The sequence below is a fragment of the Arachis hypogaea genome, chromosome 3, assembly GCF_003086295.3.
Source record: "Arachis hypogaea cultivar Tifrunner chromosome 3, arahy.Tifrunner.gnm2.J5K5, whole genome shotgun sequence".
In the NCBI taxonomy this organism is placed as follows: domain Eukaryota; kingdom Viridiplantae; phylum Streptophyta; class Magnoliopsida; order Fabales; family Fabaceae; genus Arachis; species Arachis hypogaea.
This window is the reverse complement of record NC_092038.1, coordinates 128,841,946-128,868,133: the sequence shown is the minus strand read 5'-3', so window position 1 is coordinate 128,868,133 and position 26,188 is coordinate 128,841,946. Positions and strand designations below refer to the sequence as shown.

Below are 26,188 nucleotides of genomic sequence, written 5' to 3'. Positions count from 1 at the left end.
ATATTAAATCAAATAAATAGTCTATTATACATATTGTATAAATATTCTATTAACTCTCTAGCAGAATTCTAAAAAGAATGTTACTTAATTACAAAATTAAAAGAATTAGATTAATGATTAAAAATAATAACAAAAAAAAATAATTATGCTAAGCTTTGAATATTTTTTAAGATTGAATTATATATGCTCTTCAATATTTATTAACATAATAATTTTTGTTTCCTTATATCTGATTTAAAATTGACATTAATTATGAAAGATAAAATTATTTAATAATTTTTAATTATTATTTTTATACAAAAATAACTTTATATGATTATTTATCATATTAGTAGTTGGTAATATTTATTCATATGATCAGTAATTTTTTTTTAAATATAATCAATTGAATTTTTATATAAATTTAAAGTGATATTAAGTAAGAGCTTAATTTTAATACACTAATAATATAAAGCGTTTTACATAGTCGTGTAACTATATTTATTTTTTTGAATGATTATTTATATGATCAATATGAATGATAGTTATTTTTGCTAATGTAATATTATATAATTAAATGTATGTGTAAAATTATTCTATATTAAATCAAAATTAAATTCAATTAAAGAATTAGTATGTAAAATTTGTCTCAGAGGATTTCAATATTAACGCCATCGAGTTGTAAAATTGAAAAGAAAATAGATTAATCTGTGCCAGACTGGGCTCCTTTGGATATAAAGAGAACGGAAATCTCGATGTTAGGCCTGACCCATTATGTCTCTTGGTGACAAAAATATTAACAGCTCCAAAAATTAAGGACCAATGGCCCATGAAAAGATAGAAGAGGTAAAAAAAGTATTTTTGTAAGTAGAAGAGCTAAAAGTTAATCCTTTTGTTTTAAACATAAAAATTTTTCTTTAAGGACTGAAAATTTCCCAAGACAAAAAAGAGATGAAAAAAAAAAAAAACTAAAACTTGCCGCATCAATTTCTTCCTCAAGCAGTCAAGCTTCCATGGTCAATGGGACTCCAACACATTTACCAGGATTTTAGACATAAGACTTCTCCATTCCATGAACAAAAAAAAATCTTTCTCCATTTTTGTTTCTTTTTTGGGCTTCGACCCGTCTAATCATTTATAGTGTATATATATAAAAAAAAATTATCACCAAAACATTTACAATCATTTTAGTAGCTGATTTAAATGTACAAATAAATATTCGAATTCAAAATTATTAATAACCCATGGTTGATATATTTTCCATGTTTTGTTCATAACCCAAGGCTTATATATTGATAAATATTTTGAATTTTCTTTTAGAAGTATAATTAGAAACGAAGGCACCCCCCAAATATGTAGGTGACAACAAACTTTTTTGACATTATTTGCATCATGACATGGATACAATAGTTTTGTTCTTTGATTTCATCATATTGCATTGGTTAATTAAGCAAAACCCTTGCTTTATCATCATTCCTTCCCTCCCTTCTCCCACACTTAACCAACTAACACCAGCACTACCACCTACTTTTGTTATTACCCTCTCTTAGTCTTGTCCTTGCACTTCAAGAAAAAGAAAATGCTTTACACTGCAATCATTATAAATTTCAACCAATTTGTTGGGTCACAACTAAAGTTGGTTTGTAACAGACTTTCCTCCTAGGTTGTTAACATCCATATAATCCACCCCATTCCTTCCACGTTCTTTCATTGTTTCAACTTCAATCTTCTTCACAAATTTCTCAGTTAATAAGGTTAGAATGAGTACAGCCAGATTTATCAAGTGTGTCACTGTTGGAGATGGTGCAGTTGGAAAGACATGCATGCTTATATCCTATACAAGCAATACCTTTCCCACCGTGAGTTTTTCATTATCATCTTAATTTTTCTAGTTATGCATTAGAATTGGAAGAATGTGAATCATGGTTATGCTAATATTGTTTTTCTTCCTTTGCTGATTATTTCATAGGATTATGTTCCAACAGTGTTTGACAACTTCAGTGCTAATGTGGTGGTGGATGGTAGTACTGTCAATGTTGGTTTATGGGATACTGCAGGTTTGAACAGATATATGCAATACTTTAACATTTAAATTTTGGAGAGCTTAATTTTTTTGAGACTAAACCTTCGATCTTAGTTACTATTTGGAAGGAAAAGACATATTAGTCCACTTTGTATTATACCAAATGATTAATTTGTCACATATATTCAAACAGTTGGAATTCAGTTTAATAAATGCTAGAGTAAATTGACAAATAAATGGACACACTATTTTCAAATTAGCCCCTATGATTAGGGCAAAGGGTCTAAATTTGAACTAACTTGTCCACGTTTGTTATCTTGTTAGAGAACTTTATTGATGCTTTTTTTAGAGACTAATCTGTCGGAAATGTAAATTATCAGGGATTTATTTGTCACTTTTTTCTAAATACTAAGTACATTTTCTCCTTCATGTTTTTGGTCAAAAGAATCAAGATGGTGGGTTTGTTGTTTTTGTTAGCTTATGAGTTTGAGTGAATAACAGGACAGGAAGATTACAACAGGCTAAGGCCCTTAAGCTACAGAGGAGCTGATGTGTTTTTATTATGCTTTTCTTTAATCAGTAAAGCCAGTTATGAGAACATTTCCAAGAAGGTTTTTTTTCTTTCCTCAAATCCTTATTATGCAATTCAGGTTATGCTTTTTTAATCTGCAACCTTTTTAAGTCTTTTTTTTTTTTTTCCTATATAGTGGATACCCGAGCTGAGACATTATGCTCCAAATGTGCCTATTGTGCTGGTTGGAACAAAACTGGGTAAGATCAAAATTCCATAGAAGTAGTATTAAAATCATAAGAGACAATCTTGTTCATATTCTCATTTCTCAATATTTATCATGTTAGTTATCATTTTCTCATTGTGCATTACTATAATTCTGCTTCAATTAACTTTTGCCAATTTAACTCGTCTGCATACACAGATTTGAGGGAAGACAAGCAATTTTTCGTTGATCATCCTGGAGCTACAAGAATAACAACTGCTCAGGCATGTCCCAAACAATATATATATATTTTTTAAATGGCTGCATTAAGAGCTTGAATTTTTGTGTGTGGATAATGGAGTAGACAATGCTTGTGGTGTGCACTCTGCAGGGTGAAGAATTGAAGAAGATGATTGGTGCAATCACCTACATAGAGTGCAGTTCTAAAACACAGCAGGTAAATGTTACAACTTAATTGAATTTAAGGTAGCCATAATTCTCACCCTTTTTTCTTCATGTTGCAGAATGTGAAGATAGTTTTTGACTCTGCAATAAAAGTTGCACTGAGACCACAAAAACCAAAGAAAAAACCACGCAAGAGAAGGACTTGTTTTTTCTTCTAAGTAGTATTTCTTATTCAGTTGTTCTTATTGTATTTCCAAAATCATTAATATAACAGAATCGAAAACACTAAGCTTTAGTGTTTTTTATTCTTTTACATTATTGCTGTGAAGAATATTAGGCTTCTTTTTAAGTCTGGCAAATGAAATTTAGTACTGCATTGTTGAATTAATTATTTTCTTTTTTCTCCAATTTTCGTTCCTCTGTAATATTGCATAGGTCCAATATTTGGATTTTGAAAGTGGAATATCCACTTTTGCAATTGATAATTTTTTGTTTCTACATTTTACTTTTTACCCTGTTTCTTTCAAATAAACATGTTAGATCATCATAATTATAATATAATATCTGAAATCTGTCCGATATTTGTTAAAAAAGAAGTGTGAAATCGTTAGTATTTTCAACAGTATGTAAGTGTGGCTCCAATAACATATATTTAAGTTGGCCCTTAAGTTATTGCAGTTAAAAAATTCGTAGTTGGATTTTGAGTTGGGTCGATTATTTTGCTATTAATATATACCGGTCGATTTGTTCTTTCTGCCACAATGTGTTTTTAGTCTTAACTCATCGGATTAGTCTTTGTCATTTTAAAAAAATTAAAGTGTTCAAAATAAATTTATGCTTTGGACACATTTGCATAGAATAACACATCATAAGATTTTAATCCTATTATGTTAATCTTCATAAGAATGCTAGGTAAATAATATTTAAAGTTACCTTATATAATATAACATCCATAATTTTATATCTATAACATTTTTATATTACATCTAAAATTGCATAATTATTTTAACGATAATTAATAAATAATAAATAAGATAATTTTAAACTGTTTAAACGGATTTTTTATTTTGTCTCGACCGTTATTAATCTAAATGCTACCCTTCTTAGTCAAATCAAAATTAAAAGAAGGATTAGCCTCCATCAATGGGTACTTTCTGACCCAATTTATGAGGCCTTTGAACTTAATCTTGGTAACTGAGTTGAAAATTCACAGAGTATCCCAAAAAGCATAAAAAAAACTAAAGAAACAAACTGAATTAGTCACAATTCATGAATAAAAAATAAAAAAATATTAGAAGAATATTAGAATTTATTATTTTTAATAATTATTTTTAGTTATCAACTCAATTATTTTTAATTTAGTAATTTAATAATATATTTTAACCTATATTTTTAAATATTGATGATTAATTGATGATAAAAAAAATATAAATTCTAATAGCCATTTAATATACTTCATAAAAATATCTATAACCATATATTCTATAATTATATGTTAAATATAAATAAAAAATTATAAAACATTTAGAGGATTTATTTTGAAATAAATTAAAATAATTATTTAAAACATCTTTATATACATAAATATGAAGTTTTGAAGATATAAAGATATGTTTTAATTTATTTTAGAAAATAAATAATTATTTTAATTTATTTCAAAAAAATTCTGAAGTTTTGATTACACACTCAATATACTAACGAAAGTGTTAGGCTTGAGTGGAGAATTTGTTTGGGTCTACATAAAATTGTAATTATGCACCAATAACATTTTTTTTAAGCGTAAATAAAATGCACCAATAACATTTGCTATAAGTTATGATGAGATATCAGATATGTTTATTAAGGCCCAATCCCACTTTTTTCCCTTAGAATCCAAACCAAAGATTTTTTGCTTGAAACCAAAGTCTAGATTTGTACTACATGGAAGGACATCTCTTTGTCAACCGAATCTGGAAGGGAGTGGCCAGTACGAGTCATAAGTGATGAAATTGTTGCTGAGTGTGATGCTCATCCGCTTTATCAAGAAAACTTGGAAACAGTAAGAATAAAAACAAGAGTATTACATGGCAGATAAATATTATTATTTTTTATTAATATTTAATTAATAATAATAATTTATATTTATATTTACAAAAAATTTATCTAAAAAAATATATAATTTGCATTTTTATTTACTAGAATTAATATATATAAATTAATATCGTTTGCACTTATATTTTTTATAATTTATAAAATAATAAAATTTAATTTATTTATTAAAGATAATTTAGTGGTTATACTAGTCAAATAATGATAAAAAATATTAAAAATTATTAGCTCCCAAAATATTTTCTAAAATTAATAATATCTTTTTATATATTTAAATAATTATTAATTATTGTTTTTTTACTAAAGATAAAAAAATTCGAATTCGCAATTTTTTAAATGAATATGAAAAGACTATACCATTTGAGTTATAACTCATTGCTCTAAATTTTTAACTACGTAACATAAATATAAATGGTGGGATTCATCATTTTCTTTCTAGTTTTTTAGACAGTTAAGCACAAATTGTATAAGTAGTATAGAATTTTTCAAAGAAAATGCTATTTGTACACTAAAATTAGTCACTAATATATTTATATATAAATACAGGTGTGATTTAATTTATTTTTAATGTGTATTTATATTCTAGCATGTATTTTATATTAGTGGCTGACTTTGATGGCTAATTTTAATATACACATATCATAACCCATTTTTCAAAGACCAAAATAATTACTATTTAACTCTTATCTTTTACTCTCCATTTGCACTTTCTTTACACGGTTAATTTTATCAAAATAAAAAATAAAGGAAAATAAAAAAATGGCAAAAAAATATGTTATAATTTTTTTTAAACTTGTAAATAAAAGAATATTCACGGATATTTTCCTTCTTCTATTTTTTGTTTTTCTTCTTCAAATGCAATTTTGTATATTTTATTATTAAAAATAAAATCATTTATGCATATCTATATAATTAAATGCTTAATTACTAAAGAATAGTTCATAATAATATATTAAAATGTCTAATCTTAGAAAAGATTAACATCAATTTTTCCAACCTTAATTATTTTTCTAAATAATATAAAAATAAAATTTATGAGAAGATAAATAAGATGAACATGACATGCGTATTAAATAAGAAAAGAATCTCCATAAACATAGAATTAATGAAAGAATCCCCCAACGCTCCCAAACTCAAATTAATTGCTTAAAAAGGAGGGTGCAGGAACATGAACAAAAATCAGTGAAGGTGGTCGTGGATTGGATTGAATTAAGGGGTTATTAGTACATAGTGTTGGACAACAAAGACATACATACATGTTTCCATGAGGGATCTGTTTCAAGTAATGCATGATGAAAATAAATGGCTACACCACCAATGGGGTGGCACAACTTTCTGTCTCTTAACTCAAAATTTTCTGTGCCCAGAGGAAATGTAGTATATATAATATTAGTATTAGTATAAACTATAAACACGGTTTTGGTTCCCCTCGCATGGCAGCAATGGCAACAACCCCATATATGTATGTAGTTGCGGTATACCATGTGCACCAAAATTAAAAGCATTCAATCTCAGCATGTTGAGTATTTACTGCATGCATGTTAGCATTTACTGATTCTTGTTAATTTCCGCAACTCTTGCTTCCTACCACGCACACTCACTCATCTCATCATCTTTAATTTTCAGGATTAATTACATTAACAGATACTATTTCTAACTAGGTTAACTAGCACATGTGCTATGTAGGTTCCAAATGTATGGATCTTATAACAACGGTTTGTAGATTCAAGTTTGAAAAATGTTAGCCTGTATGTGACACTGTCACATGAATATTAAGACACAAAATTATATTTGACAGATGATAAGATGAGATATGTAGAGACACTGTGATATTTTGTATTTATTCTGATAGGAATAACATAAAGATACTAATAAAAAATATCACTTATTTTTTATTTTTTTATTCTTTTTATTAATTTTTTATAATTTTATTTTTTATTATTATATTTTTATTTTTAAATTTTTTAAATATAAAAATAAATTAAACTTTTATAATTTATTGTTGTTTATTACTAAACAAAATATAAGAAGCAACCTTAGAGACTAAATTTTAAAAGAGTTGGCTAATTTAGTTTAAATGTAAGGTAAAAATTTGAAAAAAATGTTAGCCATCTTTGATTTCTCTTTGTCTACAGTTATGGGGACTTTCTTAATGTAAATATTTTTAAGTGTTTATATGTTGAGCATTTAATAAATTTAATATAGATTGTTTCATGCTGAACTCATCGATCTAAATTTTTAAATATAATAAAATAAAAATATAGATGCTACGTATACTATGCTAGTATATATTTAAAATTTGATGTCATTTTATCAAGTTCAAAGCCATTAGAAAAGCAAAGTAGAGAGACATAAAGGTTAAGCATTACTATGTTGTTCTTTTTTATAGTATTGGTAATTTGTTTTTAGAAATTGCATCACAATGATTTAGAAAGTTGTATGTGTGTAATGGGATGGAATGTGAATGTAAGAGTGGGAGACTATAATCATGGTTCTCCCAACCAATAGTAAACTATATACAGAAACCCTACTTTTAACGCAGCTCTATCTCCCATCACTCGGAGTCATCACAATGACTTGACAGAGAAAAAAGAAGGGGCTACAAGGAGAGTGGTCCATGCAATTGAGACACTACTTGCTCCATTTTCCCTCTCATTTTTGGTGCAGACAAAATGGTCGGAACAGAAAAAAGAAAAACATGATTAGAAAGGGAAAATAGCAATAAATATTAAGGTGGTGGTGGGTAGCCAGAGGATCAAGCCCCTGTCAGCTACTACCACACACTTATACATTTTTATTAACAAAATAAATTGTTTTTGCTAATGCACGTTTTGCATTTTCATAGCCTTGTATAGATATATAAATATATAATATAATATAATATAAACTATATTAACCAATTAATAAGTCTCTATGGGAAATTTGTTTGATGGGTTATTGTAGTTGAATTTCTATTTAGCCTTATTTAAGAGAGATCGTTTTCACTTATTATTAGTTGTCCATGCATCATGGTCCCCTTTTGAAACACATACAGTCTGTCGTCAGAATGTATTAACAAATATTTGTCTTCGGGTACTGTGTACTCTTCATGTGTTTAATTAATATAATTAATCTTTGTTAAGGAATTATGAAAGTCCCATTTAATTAAGGGAAATGTTAAGTGGATAATTGGCAAGTACAAAGAGAAAAGTTGAACATTTCTTTTCCAAATTGAAAGTTGGATGATTATTAGTAAGAAGACAAAAAGAAACAGTTAATGTGTATGGCGGATTCCTTGTTTTGTTATTGACGTGTTTGGGTGCCACATTTTGCATATAGAGTATAGGGCCTCAATTACCTAGCAAACCTAGCTAGCTGTATATATATATATTTATATATTTATATTTATGTATGTATCTTCCAAACAACACATTATATTGTGTGGTCATTCTCTGAAGCACTGACAGCTGAATCACAACGTTGGATCATAAATTCTTCTTTTCCATGAAATAAAGACAATACCTTCCATGGCTGATTAACCATTCATCCTCTCCTCCTCCTCCTCCTCCTCATATTCAAAGTGGATATCATCACGTCATATTATTCACTGAATCTCTTATAAAGACAAAATAAAAGAATTCTCAGTACTTTGGTGTAATAATATAATCACACGTCTTAGTCAGCTATGAAACATCCTAACTTTTTTAATTGATTGATGATATGGCTACACAAGTCTATGTAACTTTCTTAACTTTTTGCTCAGGTGATTTTAGTTATATACTTTTATTTGTTTTAGTTTATATTCTGAACATTGTAATTTACTTCAACTCAAACCTCTTTGATTTTAATCCATCTTAAGACTTGATTTGAAGATGAAAATTTCTTCTTCTCGTACACTATTTTGATCTTTTTGTTTAAAAATGGATACGTTATGAAGTGAAAATGTTGATAATTTAAATTTTAATTTGATTAACTCTTAATTTTTACAAAGAACTTTAATAACAATAGAACACTACAACTCTTCAATCAGATTGTTAGCCCCCAAATATAATATGGTGGATTTTATAATGTTTTTTATTGTTGTATCTAAATTGTTTAACTTATTTTTATAAGTAAAAAATAAAATATATAAAATAAAAATAAAATATTTAAAATTTATTAAATATTATTTTTTTTATTCTTTTTAATAAGTTAAGCATCATGTCTTAGGCACTATAGCACTCATCATATATAATATATGCAAATCCTATTCACCAACAATATCACAAAGCTCCTTAACAATATTTCAGTTAACTCTCTTCTATTCCATGATTATGTTTTCTTATGGGTATTTGTGTTGTTTTGTTGTTATTTATTTAACTCTTCCAGAGTTATGAGTCAATCTTATATGTGAATTATTAAAAAATGTTGTAATTAAATTAGAATATTATTGTCAATTTATAAACGTTGCATAATTATTTTCTTTAAATTATTTTTATTTAGTATTTCTTAATAATTTTATTATACTTGGTCCGTCCCTCTTGTTAATTAGAGTCTCATAATGGTTCTTATCACAATTTTTACCTTAGATGTCAATGCAACAATGAATCTAGACATTTTAGTTGACCGGTTAAAAATCAATACATAAATATAGTTCTCAGTTCACACACGGTTTAAAAAATTTTTTTAACTCATCTATTAGATTTATAATTTTAGATAATTACAATGAGTTTGAAAATTAATTATTTGATTAAAGTAATCATACACAATTTGATACTTATCTAATATTAGTATTTTTACTTGTAATAATATTATCATAATATAAATTTTTAAAAACTACGGTTTACTTTATTCTGACAGTACAGACTATGCATAATACAAAAGATTTATAAAATTAAGGAAAAATTATTCTAAAAGACGTTAGGAAGATTTAATTATTAAAAAGGACCAAATCTTTTTATCTTCTTAAATTACTGATTATTTATTTACATTTATATATATATCCATACAACACATTAATTTCTACACCCTTCGGTGAATGACCTATTTAGTTATAGCTTTGATAGGATTTTTGAAAGGAAAAAAGAATTTCAAATGAGTTGCTTGCACTTTAAATGCAGTAAATGTATTTAGCATATTAGCATAATTGCTAATTCAATTAGCTTGCTATTGTGAACCAAAAGCAGGATGCAATTTTTCTAAATTTGAAGACTGTCAAAGTCAAACTGAGTAACATAAAGAGTTTGTGCAAAATATGGAATTTTGAAGCTCATGAAATTTTTTTGAGCAAACTACACACTCTGATAATTGAGAAATGTGATGAATTGGTCCATGTGATTCCTCATAATTTGGTTGAAAGATTGTCGAATTTAAGTTGCTTGAGGGTTACAAACTGCGAGTCAATCAAAGTTATATTTGAAGAAGTTGACGATAATAATAGAAAACAAGATGTTATGCATAACATCAAGTTGCAAGATATTCATTTAGAAACACTCCCGAAACTGGAGAATGTATTCAAACAGAAGAAAGAAGTAAAATGAAGTGATATCAAATTGTAAAAGATATGGGTGCATGATTGTGAAAGGTTAGAAAATATATTTTCAATTTCTGTAGTCAAGACTACTGAAATAAATATGGTTGAAGAAAAATAGTTAAGGATATATTTATTTTTTTATAAAAGATTTGGTTATTCTTCTTAAATATTATATAAAAAAATTTGGTCCTTCTTAATAATTTTGGTATTAAAGGTCCTTTTTAATAATTAAATCTTCCTAACGGTCCTTTAGAATAATTTTCCCTAAACTATTTTTACAAAAAAAGTTATAGGTTGACAAAAGCCTCTAACTAAGAAAACCAAGATACCTGTAGATAAAAAATTAAATAATAAGATTTGTAGTTATTATTTTTATATGAAAAGTTTAATTTTTTTATTAATAATTAATTTTAACATTCGTTATCTAAAATTTAAAACAATTTAACGTGTATATTTTTACATTTAATTAGGTGTATGTTAATTATTAAGTCTGTTGGATAAATAGAAATAATTAATTTTTATACTTGTTATTTAAAAATAATATTTTTTTTCTATGTATATAAAAATATAATTAGATATTAACATAAAAAATTATATAAATAATTATAAAATTAACTCAAAATTAATTTTTTAAAAATAATTAAATCTTGATTTTAAATTTTAATTATAACATTAGTATTCTCTCAAAGTTATATGTAATAAATATTTGAAAAAAGAGAAATAAAAATATAGATTAAAAAGATAAACGGTGAAAATTTAAAATTAAATAAAAAACTAAAAAATTATATATATAATAACAATAATAATAATATTTTTTATTCAAATTATATTATTTTGTTAATTTTGATACTTATATAATATGATATTTCATTGTAAATACATGAAAATTAACTTATATGTACTTATGATATAAATTTAGCATAATTACATATATAAATAATCTAAAACATGTAAAATAAACCTCAAATGATTTTATTATTATATAAAAATAATAATTAACTCAATATGATGAAAAAGTGAAATTAATTATTTTTTAGTTTTTTTATATTATAAAAATATTAAATAATCATTTTAATACTATTTATACAAAACCAACAAAAATATATTATTTATTTCCTTTTATATAATGTTTAAAATAATTTTTTTGCCGTTGAATCCATTACTTAGTACAGTTAGGGCTCATTTTTTTAACCTTTAATTAAAAAAAATATGATTAAAAAAATAAAAAGATCAAATATAAAATCATTTTTTTATTAAAAATAAATAGTTAAACAACAAAATAAACTACTTAGAGAAACTTACATAGGAAATTGCAAAATTTAATATGGGAGTACATATTCCATATTCACATTAGGTTCAAGTAATTAAAATAATAGAAGAGTCTACGTATACCCTTAATTATACAAAAGTAAATCATCTATTATGCGTGTACATTTAAATTAGCGCAAAAGTATATTTGTATTATTCACTTATAGTACTCAAAATTACTCTGAAAAAAATTAGTATATCAAAGTTCATGTTAGTATTGATTGTTATATTATGAAATAATTATCAAATGATAATATATTATACTAATAGAAGTTCTCTACTTATTCTAATATAAATGAAAGTTATCTTCAACCTAAGTTAAAAGGGGGACAAAAACTGTTTAGAAAAAAAAAAAAATAACTCTTCCTCTAAATTTAAACTTGTTCCTTAAACTAAAATTTTAGTTCACCATTTACTGTATATTCTAACTTTTTCATCCCAAATTTAAGAAAATTTTTAGGTGAAATTTTGATAAGTAATAACTATATCTACATCCTTATCTGATTAACATAACACTTGATGACTAATAATATTGGTATTAATGGGTAGTAAAATAACCTTATGTGGACATAATTCATATTAATAGTCCACTATCTCCAAATAAAAGGCAGTTCATTTTTCAAAGAACTATATAAGTTCCAACTTTTCTTCTTCCATTAAAAGTGTGGCCGGAGATATGGATGCATGAATTTGAGTCAAAATAGAGTAGTAATATTAGTCCATAATATTAGTGGCTTATGTAATGGGGATAATAAATAAGGTTCCCTCGAGTCAATCCAAAAAGTTTTGGCCCTCTCTCTACACTTGTTGCCCAAAATAAAACTACAGGAAAAGTTGCAATTACTAACCCACCACCGCTTTTCCAATCAAACGCTTCTCCTTGACCCTTTTTCTTCCTTTGAAACCCCCTCCCTATTTATTCTTGCAACAACCTCTTTCCCATTAGAATAATCCCATCCAATCACATAAATTACTAGTAGTGTTATTCTTAGTGTTAGTTTTTCTTTCCTCCTTTCATTCCATAAATACCACCACCACATACACTTGCAAAAGAAATACATTTTAGAGACATGATGATCAGAACTCATCCATCACTCTGCTGCTCCCTCTGCTGAAAGCCCTAGGTAACATTAAGACCCTTTTCTGTCATCTTTATTTTGCAGCTCTCAGATTCTGAATTAACTACTCCCTACTCTTTCACTTCAGTTCCCCTGTACCTTTCATTCTAGAGTACCTCCACTCCAAACAATATTACTATTAATGCAAAAAAGTAGATATATAACCGTCCAGGGTTTATTTCTTTTGTTTTTTATTTAATTTTATTAGTAGTTAATTATTAATATTTAAAAATATAAATTAAAAACATAATAAATTCTTAAGAACCTCTTGCATTTCTTTTTAATTTATTGATAGTTCTTTTTGCATTCTTTCTCATACTAAAATCTAATATATCGGTACTGCCTATGATGAATCATCGTTAGTTATTCTACTCTCTACATGCATGATCATGCTATACTAATTTATAAGATGTTTTCGTATATATTTATGTGTCGTTTAATGTGCCTGACTGAAAAATACATATAATAATATAAATATAAGACTAATATATTTTAATATATTTGGCAGACTCATCACAAACATCAGAGACTATATAGAAAAGAAGAGAAAGGTATGTATGTTAATTCTATTATATTATTGTCCCAGCCATCTACCTAGTATTGATCTGATTCAGTTGAGTATATATATATAGTCCAATTACCAAAAGCATGATGAAGAATCAAGAGTGAATTTAATTAATTTGTAAGGTATATATATGTGTATATTGCAGGGACTTGAAATTTTAGTGATGGCTTCTTCGAACAGACATTGGCCAAGCATGTTCAAATCGAAGCCTTGCAACCAGTTTCAGCATGACATGGTCTCAACTACTACTGCATCTTGCCACAGATCAGCTCCTTATAATCCTATTTCAGGTAATAATTTAAAAACCAATTAAGTAGTTAAAATTAATTACTAGCTAATAATATTTGTATATAGGATTAGGATGTGATGAGAAGAGTCCAGAACCGAAGCCAAGATGGAACCCAAAACCAGAACAAATCCGGATTCTGGAGGCGATATTCAATTCTGGAATGGTGAACCCTCCAAGGGATGAGATAAGGAAGATAAGGATGCAGTTACAGGAGTACGGTCAAGTGGGTGACGCCAACGTCTTCTACTGGTTCCAGAACCGCAAATCAAGGAGCAAGCACAAGCTTCGCCACCTCACTAATAATAATAGTAGGAATAACAACACTCCATCACCGTCACCACCGCCGCCGCTGCCGCCGCAGCAGCAATTCATCTCAGCCACTACCAACTCATCCTCCTCCTCTTCCTCTGACAAATCATCTCCAAAGTTCGTTCCCGCTTTCACCGATGTGGTGATGCTGCTGCCTAATTCTCCAACAGCCTCTGTGAACCAGAACTACTTTCATCACAACGACACCAATAATAACAACACTATCAATCATCTTTTGGTTCCTCCACCACTACCGATCGAACCATTCTTCCCTGTGTTCCATAATAGTAGTGGCGTGGTTGCAACTACTGAGATCTCTAATAGTGTGGGTAATCATCATCAACCTCCTCATCTTGTTTATCAAGAAAACGTTGATCCTTGCACTGATCTGCTCCTTAGCGAAATCATGAGCCATGGAGGAGTAGAACCGTCCTCTAAGAGATACCATGAACAAGACAAGGCAGCGGCCACCGTCAAGATTAGGCAGCCACAACAATACATCAGCTTCTGTCCGGTTTCAACTCCTCCTCCTTCCTTCACCAACACAACCGCTACACCAATTACTGTTCCATCCCCATTTCAAGGTAACAAATAAATTTATCAAAGAATGAATTGGTGTAGATGGACGTGTGCATGGCTTAGGGTAGCTAGCTAGGTTTAATTTGTATGCATTTTATCTGCACATGAGACTTGATTCGGTGTGGTGTGTGTCAGGTGCAGGTGGTGGTTGTGGTAGTGGTGATGCGTCAGCGGCGAAATGTACGGTGTACATAAATGACATGGCATGCGAAGTCGATGTGGGTCCCTTTAACGTGCGTCACGCTTTTGGTGATGAGGCGGTGCTTATCGATTCCTCCGGCCACACCGTTCTCACCGATGACTGGGGCGTCACCCTCCACCCTCTCCAGCATGGCTTCTCTTACTATCTCATCTGGTTTCTTTCCTTCTTTCTCTCGCCACCATAAATTATTTTCATTTCAATAAAATAAAAATTCAATTGCAGTTAATAATTTAATTAAAAATTTTAAATAATAATTTTTAATTATTAATTCTAAATAAAATTTACTTTATCTGAATTTTTATCTTTTTATATTATTTTTCTTAATAATATTTATCCCTTTCTTATTACTTGTACTTATTGTGTTATTAAATTAATTTTGCAGATTTAGGGAAAGATGGAAAAGGGGATTTGGATACATGCTGTTGTGTGTCATGAATTGTGTTTACCGTTCTTTTCTTTTATTCTGAATGTCTCCCTATATCTAAGCTAATTATTGCTGTTAGGGTTAGGAATAGCGTTCGTTCCTGAAACTGACAATCAAAGTCTCTACTTAAGTTCCAAATCATGAATACTATTATGTATTTTCCGTCTATTTTCTTTTGACTCAGTTTAATGTCAAGTTATATATATTGGCATCATCATCATATTGCTCTTATTGGAATCACCTGCAAGAAATAAATAATAATGATCCAAAAACTAAGTTAAGTACATGTGTGCATTAAATACTAAAATAAATGTGGATGGAGTTATTGAGGATTTGAAGTGCCAGTTTAGGTGAGATCATACTGCTCTCATTTTATGCCAGCTTTTGGGTTTCATTTGTTTATATTTGAAGTTAACATTAATTGCCCAAAATAAAAAAAGTTTTCCATTCATAATTCATCATGTTTCTTTTGCTGCCACAATACTTCTACTGCATACTGATGTTACCTTTCTGAGATAGATAAGGAGAGTTTATAAAGGGTAATGATGATATAGGAAGATTTTAATTTTTAAGTGTACCAGATATTCGATATGCTAATAATTTTAATTTTTAATTTCAATTATAAAAATTATATTAATTAAAAACACCGGTTAAAATTAATAAATAAAATTTGTATTCATATATTTCTCCTTTTTCACATTTTTTAAATTTTTTTAAATATCATTAAAAGAACATTAGTTTAAACTTTTAACATATATGTGATGAGAAAAAGTATGTGAAAAGAAATAATTGAGAAATATGTAATAGATGAGAAATGTTTATTCCTTTGACAAAAAAAAATATTTGATAACTTAATTTTGTTAGGGAGCTATATATTTGGAAGATTTTCTACTGATAACTTTTTTACTCTAGAAATGTTGAGCGTTTATGTATATTTTAACTTTGTTTATATATATAATTAAAGCTATTTAATTTTAATGATAATAAATTAATAGATGGGATATGGATCGCTGTTTTGCTATTTAAAATGGCATCTGGTTTGTAGGGAGCAGAAAAGTCTGGCCTGAAAGAGTATGGTCCTAATATTATTTTTACAAAAATTGGAACTTTTTGTCTTCAATTTGGAGTGTGCTACATATATACTTACGTACATGAGAAATATTAGAGAGAACAACACCCAGCACAGTTGCAAATTTGGATTGCGTTATGTTACTTGCGGTTTCATAAGAACAGTGCTTATGATATCATCATCTATGCATATGTTTCAAAGTTTCAATTGATGCATAAATACATATGATATGATATGATTTGACTAAGCGATGAGATGGACTTGTTAATGCCATGTCACACTCATCATCATCACTTATACCAAAACATATCGATTTTCATGTATATGCATGAACCATCACGTATGCTATAATGATGCCCACAAACTTGAATCATCATAACCAGTTAACCACCCACCACTTCTTTTATTCTCTTCCAACTAGCTATCTAGAACCTATAGCTTGATTTACGCACTTTTGATAAGCTAATTTTATATATCTATAGAGAAATGTTTAGGGAATTAATATATTTTTTAGTGAAAAAAAAATTAGTTAGTATTTATTTCATGTATATAAATATGATGCCAATGTTTTGTGAAGAGGATCCGAAGATGTAATTATATGGTTTGCTCACCACTCATCAAATTAAAAATGGAAAAAGTCTAGAGAACAGTATTTTTTATTAAAATTTTGTTAACCAGTAAAAAAAAATAAATAATTTTATATTATTAGATAAAATTTCACACCATTAAAAACAACAACAATAATTAATTAATAACTACAAATTACAAAACTTACCGCAGCTAACACTTCTCTTAAAAATGGGTGTCATACACTCATACTTGGTTTCCAACGTAAGGGAGTAGCAGTAGTCTGGTGCTCATGAGAAAATGTTTAGAATTAGATAGGATGCCTTTTTGCTATTGAAGGTTGTAATTAGGGGATGGGAATAGAATATATTACTTCAAATTCTAATAAGGGAAAATGATATTATCATTCATAGTTTTTGATAACTTTACTTTCATATATGATTGTACATGATTACATATTTGCATGAATTTATAAAATAAAAAAAAAAGTGATATTATCAAAATAAAAACATTAATATTCACTTTTTTAAAAAAGAAAGTGTAGAGAGTCAACTATAAATATAAGCCAACTTTTTTTTATTTCTGATTTTAAAATTTAAAAAATTAGTGTAGTGAGAGTTGAATTTTTTGTTTGTTTGTAATAAATCTGTTTTTTAATTAGTTAGTTAGAGTTGGCTTCTATTTGAGTTGGTTCTCAAGCGAAACCGATTTTATAGAAACATTAGATGGTGTGCTATTTAAATTTCCTTTTTCCAAAAATTACATATATAATAGTACATATTTAAATCTCGGTATAGACTTAATGTATAATTATCTTTATAAAAAATTGATAGTTGAAAATGGTAAGATAATAGACTAATAAAAAATTGCTAATTGAGAATAGTGAGATAATAGATTAAATGTATCTAAAGTTTTTTAATTATCAATTTTATGTAAAGATATGTGAATTTTTTCTTTAAATAATAGATTACATAAATGTTTTTTAACAAAAAAATAATTAAAAACTGTCAAAGCTTATATTATTTAATATTTATTAATAGTTGCTAGAATAAATGAATATTAAATAAAACAATTTTTTTCTCTCTAATATAACCGATTAAATTAAAACTTTCTATTATATTGACAACATTAAAAAAAAAGCTCTAAACAAAAACTGTTAGTTTATTGCATACGGTACATGATCATACTTTGTCATTCAGTTTAATTTGTAAATTTGATGTTAGAAATTAAGCATTATAGTAAGCAAAAAATGACGTTAATGAAGGGTTAAAGTAGTTAATTGTTTTTGGTGGAAGTGTTATTTTTGGTGAAAGCCCAGTTAAGATTTGAGCGGCGTGACTGATTCCCACATTGTGCCAACGAAGAATCCCACATTTCCAGCGCCTACCTCCTTCTCTTTCACTTTGCTTCTCAATTCCAATTCACTCTTTAACAAACTAACAAAGTTTCGTTTTTTTAAACCTCCCTTCCAATTTCCAAATCTCGTTCCATCTTCAACCATGACCCTTATCTTCCACTTCCATTTTCAACTACCCATTTGAGCCTCCTTCACATTCACCCAATCAAAATCCTTTATTTCTCTTGTTTTCTTTCTGGGAAATGGGGGCCTACAGAGCGGACGACGATTACGATTACCTCTTCAAGGTGGTGTTGATCGGTGACTCTGGCGTCGGAAAATCGAACCTTCTCTCTCGCTTCACAAGGAATGAGTTCAGCCTTGAATCCAAGTCCACCATTGGTGTTGAGTTCGCCACCAGAAGCATTAAGGTTGATGATAAGGTTGTCAAGGCTCAGATTTGGGACACTGCTGGTCAAGAGAGGTTCTACATTTATTCCTCCCTTCTCTCTTGTTCCATTCATGCTTCATTTCAATTTTATTTATTTTTAAACATATGAGTGGCTTTGATTTTATTTTTGATGTGGTGGTGGTTTAAAGTGCTGTTGTTTGTTTGTGTTTTTTTCATGCGCCATGTTGTTTGTAGTAGCTAGATAGGAGGTACATTGGAGCTTTCTGTTTCCTTGCAAGGAACATTGTTAGCAAGCAAAATGTTGCTTCTTGCTAAAGCTATTGTATTCTTATGCTTTATTGCCGGTCCTGCCATTTATGGTATTGAATAGCCGTTTGAATAATCTGAGCTGTTTCCTTAGCCTTCATCTGGGGCAATAAGTAGGCATTTCAATGTTGGTTCCAAGCTCCTGGCCTGTCCGTATCATCTTGAAAAGAATTTTAAAATGTGAAGATCTCAGATGGTTAAGGAAAATATCGTTGTGGCAATTTTTCTTACAGTTTAGGTATAGATACTAGTGTCATATGTGGGAAATGCTTAAGTTGGTTCTGAATTCATGTAAAAGGATTTTTGAGGAACAGCTTTACTTTTATGTTTGGACTTTCAACTTTCTTCTAGATTTAATGTCATGCACAATTTTTAACTAAATAATGCAATGAAATTTTCTCTTTGAAATCTCCTAGAGAAAACCTCTTCTCCCCTGTTGTTCTTTATGCATCAAAGTGGGAAGTGGGAACTAATAACATTGATCTTCCTTTTTTAGATCTCAAGCATTTTGGATTGCAATGTCAACATGCTAAGTTGCATGACAAGTGCTTATTTAAATTTTCATGTAAGATATCTATCTTAGCTTGTTTTTCTTCATTGAAGGTACCGGGCAATTACAAGTGCTTATTATCGAGGAGCTGTTGGTGCTCTACTAGTTTATGATGTTACTCGCCATGTTACGTTTGAAAATGTGGCGAGATGGCTAAAGGAGCTGAGAGATCACACAGATGCCAACATTGTGGTAATGCTTGTAGGAAACAAGGCAGATCTGCGCCATCTGCGAGCAGTTTCCGTCGAAGACGCCACTGCCTTTGCTGAAAGAGAGAGCACCTTTTTCATGGAAACATCTGCCCTTGAGTCGATGAACGTTGAGAATGCCTTCACAGAAGTCCTGACCCAGATCCACAGCGTCGTAAGCAAGAAGGCCCTTGAAGTTGGTAATGATCCAGCAGCATTGCCAAAAGGGCAGACGATCAATGTTGGTTCCCGGGACGACGTCTCAGCGGTGAAAAAAGGTGGATGTTGTTCTAATTGAGTATGTAGTACAAGTGTCTGTAATTTTAAATTCAGAATCTGCCTTGTTTATAACCAACCATGTAGAGATTGCCCAGACAACAGCATCAGAATGATATTCTAGAGAGCAGCATCAAACCATAATTTATGTTTATGTTTTGGTCGGAAGAGGGAATCTGTTGGATATTAGCTAGAGCTTAGGTGTTTTTCACTTTCATTTAACCTTTTAAGATATTCATAATTATCCAATTTATCTAATTTCATATTTTCTTATGTGCTGTTTCCTTTTGGTTTTGATGCGCTTCTGTTTGTTATCATCTACTTCCAAGGAAATATGTGAAATGACAGTATTTATATTTTATACACAAATATATAGATACTGATTTAGATATTGATTTTTAATATACACAGAATTTTTTAAATTTCGATGTAACTTTATTCATTAGTCATTAGTAATAGAAAATAGGTAGAAAATAATAGCTGGAATGTAACTCATAGGAAAAGATGGGTAAACATGAGGCATAAAAATAAAATATGGATATTCGATTGTTTATAAATCACAAGAATTAGGAGTAATTTAGGAAGGTTTTGATGAAATGAAAAGGTGATCTTATTATTCAGAAAATGATATGATTTACAGATTTACTTCCCCAACTAAAAATAATTATTAAAATAATATAAACGTATAAAAAATAAAATAATACATGATTCCATAAAATACATTTAACAATAAGTTACGTTAAGTTATTAATAACTTACAACTTACAAGTATCAGGTTATTTATCTAAATGGTGATCAATTATTAAATTCTTATACGTACAAAAATAAATATTTACTAATTGATTTTAGAGTTAACATTATTAAGTTTTTGAAGTCAACTTTTTAGCTAAAATGCTAATCTAGTTGAAATTATTAACCTTTTTAGCAAATACTGTGAAATTGTTAACCTTTTTAGTCAAGGTTGTGTTTTGAGCTAATTTATAGTCACCACCTTTTATTCTTTGATCTAATGTGTGTGTAAGTTTGGATTTTAGAAAAAAGTAAAGAGGAACAAAAGAAAAATTTTGGAGTATAAAATAAACTAAACATTACACCTAGAACCCTTTTCCCTTTCAAAATCAAAATTCCAAACTCGTAAACAGAGTGTAAAAAAATTATCATGTTGGAGCTTGTTTAACATGAACCTTGAAGAAGCAACAAGCCAACAAACAATTGATCCAATGTGCTTATCGCAAAACCATCGATCTTAACCAAGTAGATGACCCAACACTTGTTTAAAAATGAGGTTGATTATAAAACAAGAAACGAAAATCATACTGACAGAAAAAGATGTGGAGGAAGATAATGATATATATAAAATTAGTCTGATTTCAAGATACGTGAATGAGGAAATATTTGCATTAAAATGTTACCAAAGCGGATTGGTAAATCTAAAACCCAATATAACATTAAATTAACAGAAGTTTAAAATGCGTTGAAAACACATACTGCACCTACAGAATTTGACTAAAACTAAGGACACATGAAATCTCCCATAGAATTTTACTTGCGAGCTTCAGCCTTCTTCTGTTCTTTGGCTGAAACAAATTGATTAATTATCAGTTCAATCCGGGGGTACAAGAAAATGAGGGTTAGACAAACCAAACAGTTTTAAAATCTTACCAGCTTTCTCTTCTTCACGCTTCTTCGCAGCTTCTGCCCTCTGTTGACGTATAAGAGCTAAACGTTCTGCGTGCAAGAGAAATAGAAAGTTAATCATTTAGAGAATATATATTTCTGTTGACAAACAAGTAGATGCATTATTCAGGAGGTACTGGTACCTAAATCCTTCCTTGCTTGTTCTGTTTTTCCTTGCTCTTGCAACCTCATGTAGCGCTCATGAGCTCTCTGTTTCTCTAGCTCTTCTCTGTAAACAAGTGGTAAATTGTAAGTACATTAGCAAAATCTGTTAATACAGAAGTTGCAGTCCCAATATTTTGCCAATTTATGACTGAAAGAAAAAGTTGTGTGTGATTATCTTTTCAAAAAAGTATAACAATGTATACCTTTCCCGCCTTGAAAGCTCGGTTGTTTTCCCAATCTGCATTTTGAAGAAAACGTGCTTATTATTCCCATATAACATAATTACTACAAATATGTCAATGGAAGATCCAAAAAGCAGAAAGATGAACTCACATCAATGTCTCTAGCCTTCACGTTCTTTTGCTTCACCAAGTTAGGGTTTTCAATCTCAATAATCCCTTGAGTACCTTTTGTTTTCTGTAGGCATTATATGGCAACAATGCAGTCAATTTCGTATTTGGCAATAATACAGGCAGAAATAGAGACACAAAAACACTCAACAATCAACAATTGGAAGTAGAATACTGACTTTAGTTTCTCCTTCAGATTCTTCTCCAGATTCATTCTCGGATACTTCCTCAGATTCCTGTTCTGACTCTTCATGCTCAGCTTCTTTCTATTAAATTCACAAATACAAAGGCCCATAGAAACTCCATGCAAAGATTAAAACTTAACAGTGTAAAGATTAAAACATGAATCATGCCCATAGAAACTCCATGCATACAACAAAGAATATCCTGTGTTTAAGTGATCATAAGTATGTGTAAGTGTGCACACATGAATAACACAGAATATAAAGAGCTGAGGAATAAGAGGCAGAAGAAAACCTGTCTGAAAGTCTTGGGACGAGAAGACGTACCGGCAGCTGCAGCAATCAGTGGAAATATCAGGTTTTTAACGATAATTCAGCAACGCTTGACTTCCAATAGGAAGAAGCTCAAAAATTACATGACCCTTAGAACAGAGGCAAAAATGCCTGCAACAAAAACAACAGAGACACCCAAATAGACGCAAAGGACTAAAACACTAAAATAAAACTACAACATAACTTAAAATCCTTAGCTTCTCATATCTCATTCAAGTATAGAATCTAGAACCGATCAAACAGAAGCACATAACTCTATTTCACATGGCATGAAGGTAGAACCAGTAAATTTGAATTCAAATAAACAACATATTCGAGAATCTCCCAAGCTGGTAGTTAATCTGGATCAACCCAAAAACAGAAAAAACAGAATTTTCCGAAATTCGAATAATAAGCATAAACCTCCATACGAAAAATTTGGAACATACTCACAAGCCAAAAATCAATAGTAAATATTCTTTCAAGCTTAAAAATCAGAATTTGCTAAAGAAATATGGAATTAGAAGTTACGTAGGGTTAGGAATCAAAGCATACCCAATACAAGTTAAACCTCCCAAATCTTAAAGCTAATTTAGAACAAGCTACACTGAAAAACAGAATTTTCTCGGGGATCAAGGAGAAAAAAAAATTGAAAAGGGGATTAATTGAATTGTGCTTACCCATGTCCTCCGGGGTGGAAAACTGGCGGCGACCTGTGGGCTTGCTCTTGAATTTTCCCCTTCCCATGGCGTAAAATAGTAACACGCGAAAGTAGCAGTGAAGCCGAGTGGGACTTTATGTGGTTAACAGCAATGATGCCGTGTGGAGATTTTTTTCTTCTTTTTGCTGGGACTGATCTTCAGAATCGAGAGGAAAATTGGATGCACCCTCTGTCACAATCGATTCGTTTGTCAAAAACCCTAGTTGTCAATTTTAGGATTATTCAACTACTGATTTAGTTTTTAAAGTATCGTCATAAGGTAGATTTTAAACAAATTGCTTATCTTATCTTTCTCTGTTATTTTTAAAGACTATCTTATTTAAGTAGCGTCAGATTTAGGCTTGGATCGCTTGCTTAATATCACACTTCATATATGCTTTTTTGTTTAAATTAAAAAATTATTAATTTTTAATTTGTATAAAAATAAAAAAATTATATTTATATTTTCACTTTATATCTTTATCTTTATCATCTAAATTTAACATCAGATTATGATGTTATAAAATTCTAATAAAATTAAAAGATATTTATCTAAATTATAAGATATGACCCTAAGTACATTTCAAATACAATAAATTATTTATAATAAATTTTCATTTAAACTATTCGAATATAAAATAATTATTTGAATATATTATTGAGATAAATAATAAATTGGTATTTAAAAGGTTTTGGTACTAATAAAATAGTATTTAATTTTTTTTATTAACAAAATAATGTTTAAAAAATTTTAAAATTTGACAAAATCACCTGACCATAAAAAAGATGACGCACAGTAAACGAAAATGCTGATGCGACTGTCGAAAGAGAGTTTCGATGATGGCAGAGAGTTTCGGTGATGTTTCTGACAACCTCCTTCTTCTTCGTGTTCGCTTCTTCTTCTTCTTCAACATGTGGTTGCGTCACCTTCTGCCATGACAATTGAAGAAGAAGACTGCCATGGCACGACGCTGCGTTCTTCATGTTTGCCGCTTTCTGTTGAATTCTTCAACAAGGCGCTGCGTCTCCTTTCGTGTCCCTTTCCGCCAGACTACCTTGGCACGTTATTGTGTCTCCTTCTAGCATGACAGTACTTCGCCGTGTTCTTGTGTTTGCTTTTTCTTCTTCAATATGTTGTTGCGTTCTTTCTGTGTCCCCTACGCCATGGCAGCCATTCGTCATTGCGACTCCTTCCGCCATGACAAATATTTATTTGAATAATTTTTAATTGTATAATTGTCAACGTTAAAATTTTTCGAGTATGGTATATATCTCTATATTATTTTAAAAAATATTCAAATAATTATAATTTTTAAATATTTTAGACACATTTTAATAAAGTAGGTTTAGGTTTACTAAACAATGATGGTGTGTTTGATTATCAGAATGGATAAGATAAGACACTGATAATAAGACACAAATGACAGAAACATAAAATTTAATATTTTGTATTTTATTTGGTGATAAATTAAAACAAATTATAAAAATTTAATTTATTTTCATTTTTTATTTAAAAAATTTGCAAAAAAAAAATATAATAATAAAAAATATATTATAAAAAAATAATAAAAATAAAAAATAAATTGTGTTTCTTGTTAGTGTCTCCCATCATTTTTGTTAGGATTAATTCAGTATCTTTAAATATAAGGTATTTGTTTGAGCGTCATTAAATTGATAAAAAAAGATCTTTTTCAATAAGATTTTTTTATTTTTTAGTGTATTTGATAAATTTTTAATAATAAAAACAAAGCACTAGAAAAATAAAAATTTTTTTTTAAAAAGCTACAATTTATATCTTTTTTTAAAAGATCTTTTTTGCTTAAAAAAATATTTTTTACATAATAAATAAATAAAAAATAATTTTACCTTATTTAACTCAAACATAATTGATAGATAAAAAAAAAATTTTAGTATAAGATATCCAAATATAAAATCACTTTTATTTTTATAAAAGATTTTTTTAAAAAATATCTTTAATTTTTTTTTTCAAAATAGCATCCAAACAAGTCCAATATCTTTTATCTATATCTATATCTTATCTGGTAAATACGATTTTGTAGGGCTGTCAAACGGGCTAACCCCGCCCATTAGGCCTAACCCGCTAAACCCGTGGGTTAAATGGGATGAACCGTTTAAACCCGCTCCATTCGCGGGCCATAATTTGTTAACCCGGACCTTTTATGGTCAGCCCGATAGGTTAAACGGGTCAGCCCATTTATCCTTTTATTTTATTTTTTGAAAAATATTTTGACAAAAAATATTATTTCTATGTCAAAAACTTTTAAAAAATAATGTTTTTTTAGTTGATAGGTTAGATTTTCGAGTCGGATCGAAAGAAATGTCGGGTTGAAGTGTTACTTTTTTTAAAAAATGCAAAAAAAATAAATAAACGAGCCATCCGTTTAGCCCGCGAATTAACCCGTTTAACCTGTCATTTTTTGGGTTAATCGGGCTCATCCTGTGTAGCCCGAATTATAAATGAGCTTAATTTTAGAGACAAAACCCACCCATTTAAATAGGTAAACGGGCTAACTCGATAAGTTTGATTCGTTTTGACGGCCCTACGATTTTGTATCTTTACTTCTTTAGAGCATGGCCAATG

At 29.1% G+C, this 26,188-nt stretch overlaps 4 protein-coding genes across 4 annotated transcripts; 3 read left to right on the top strand and 1 right to left on the bottom strand.

Moving 5' to 3' along the window:
- The first annotated feature begins 1,592 nt into the window (after positions 1–1,592).
- Positions 1,593–3,628, top strand: LOC112791530 (rac-like GTP-binding protein RAC13). Its single transcript, XM_025834397.3, has 7 exons — positions 1,593–1,838; positions 1,949–2,036; positions 2,504–2,613; positions 2,710–2,773; positions 2,938–3,002; positions 3,110–3,175; positions 3,243–3,628. The coding sequence occupies exons 1-7, from the start codon at positions 1,740–1,742 to the stop codon at positions 3,339–3,341; spliced, it is 591 nt and encodes a 196-aa protein (XP_025690182.1). The 5' UTR covers positions 1,593–1,739; the 3' UTR covers positions 3,342–3,628.
- A 9,273-nt stretch (positions 3,629–12,901) lies between these two features.
- LOC112791527 (WUSCHEL-related homeobox 9) lies at positions 12,902–15,710 on the top strand. The gene is made up of 6 exons (XM_025834394.3): positions 12,902–13,134; positions 13,637–13,679; positions 13,839–13,983; positions 14,048–14,875; positions 15,006–15,225; positions 15,455–15,710. Coding segments are annotated over exons 3-6 (1,176 nt in total). The 5' UTR covers positions 12,902–13,134; positions 13,637–13,679; positions 13,839–13,856; the 3' UTR covers positions 15,456–15,710.
- A 2,712-nt stretch (positions 15,711–18,422) lies between these two features.
- On the top strand, positions 18,423–20,473 carry LOC112791528 (ras-related protein RABA1f). Its single transcript, XM_025834395.3, has 2 exons — positions 18,423–18,952; positions 19,790–20,473. The coding sequence occupies exons 1-2, from the start codon at positions 18,732–18,734 to the stop codon at positions 20,220–20,222; spliced, it is 654 nt and encodes a 217-aa protein (XP_025690180.1). The 5' UTR covers positions 18,423–18,731; the 3' UTR covers positions 20,223–20,473.
- Positions 20,474–21,532: 1,059 nt separating this feature from the next.
- LOC112791529 (uncharacterized) lies at positions 21,533–23,950 on the bottom strand. Its single transcript, XM_025834396.2, has 8 exons — positions 23,567–23,950; positions 22,870–22,907; positions 22,572–22,658; positions 22,376–22,459; positions 22,246–22,280; positions 22,021–22,106; positions 21,863–21,928; positions 21,533–21,777 (listed from the first exon to the last, which is right to left on the bottom strand). Exons 1-8 carry the CDS (start codon positions 23,631–23,633, stop codon positions 21,743–21,745), a joined length of 498 nt encoding a protein of 165 aa, XP_025690181.1. The 5' UTR covers positions 23,634–23,950; the 3' UTR covers positions 21,533–21,742.
- Positions 23,951–26,188: the final 2,238 nt, after the last annotated feature.

Bases quoted from the DNA above. Each gene is read 5' to 3' on its own strand.
- LOC112791529 (XM_025834396.2), bottom strand. From the start codon at position 23,633: ATGGGAAGGGGAAAATTCAAGAGCAAGCCCACAGGTCGCCGCCAGTTT. The intron at 21,929-22,020 runs GTACCAGTACCT...TCTTGCACGCAG, and splicing joins ACAAGCAAGGAAGGATTTAG to AACGTTTAGCTCTTATACGT. The intron at 21,778-21,862 runs GTAAGATTTTAA...AATTTGTTTCAG, and splicing joins GCGTGAAGAAGAGAAAGCTG to CCAAAGAACAGAAGAAGGCT.
- LOC112791528 (XM_025834395.3), top strand. From the start codon at position 18,732: ATGGGGGCCTACAGAGCGGACGACGATTACGATTACCTCTTCAAGGTG. The intron at 18,953-19,789 runs GTTCTACATTTA...TCTTCATTGAAG, and splicing joins GACACTGCTGGTCAAGAGAG to GTACCGGGCAATTACAAGTG.
- LOC112791530 (XM_025834397.3), top strand. From the start codon at position 1,740: ATGAGTACAGCCAGATTTATCAAGTGTGTCACTGTTGGAGATGGTGCA. The intron at 2,037-2,503 runs GTTTGAACAGAT...AGTGAATAACAG, and splicing joins TGGTTTATGGGATACTGCAG to GACAGGAAGATTACAACAGG. The intron at 3,176-3,242 runs GTAAATGTTACA...TTCATGTTGCAG, and splicing joins GCAGTTCTAAAACACAGCAG to AATGTGAAGATAGTTTTTGA.
- LOC112791527 (XM_025834394.3), top strand. From the start codon at position 13,857: ATGGCTTCTTCGAACAGACATTGGCCAAGCATGTTCAAATCGAAGCCT. The intron at 13,984-14,047 runs GTAATAATTTAA...ATTTGTATATAG, and splicing joins TCCTTATAATCCTATTTCAG to GATTAGGATGTGATGAGAAG. The intron at 14,876-15,005 runs GTAACAAATAAA...GGTGTGTGTCAG, and splicing joins TGTTCCATCCCCATTTCAAG to GTGCAGGTGGTGGTTGTGGT.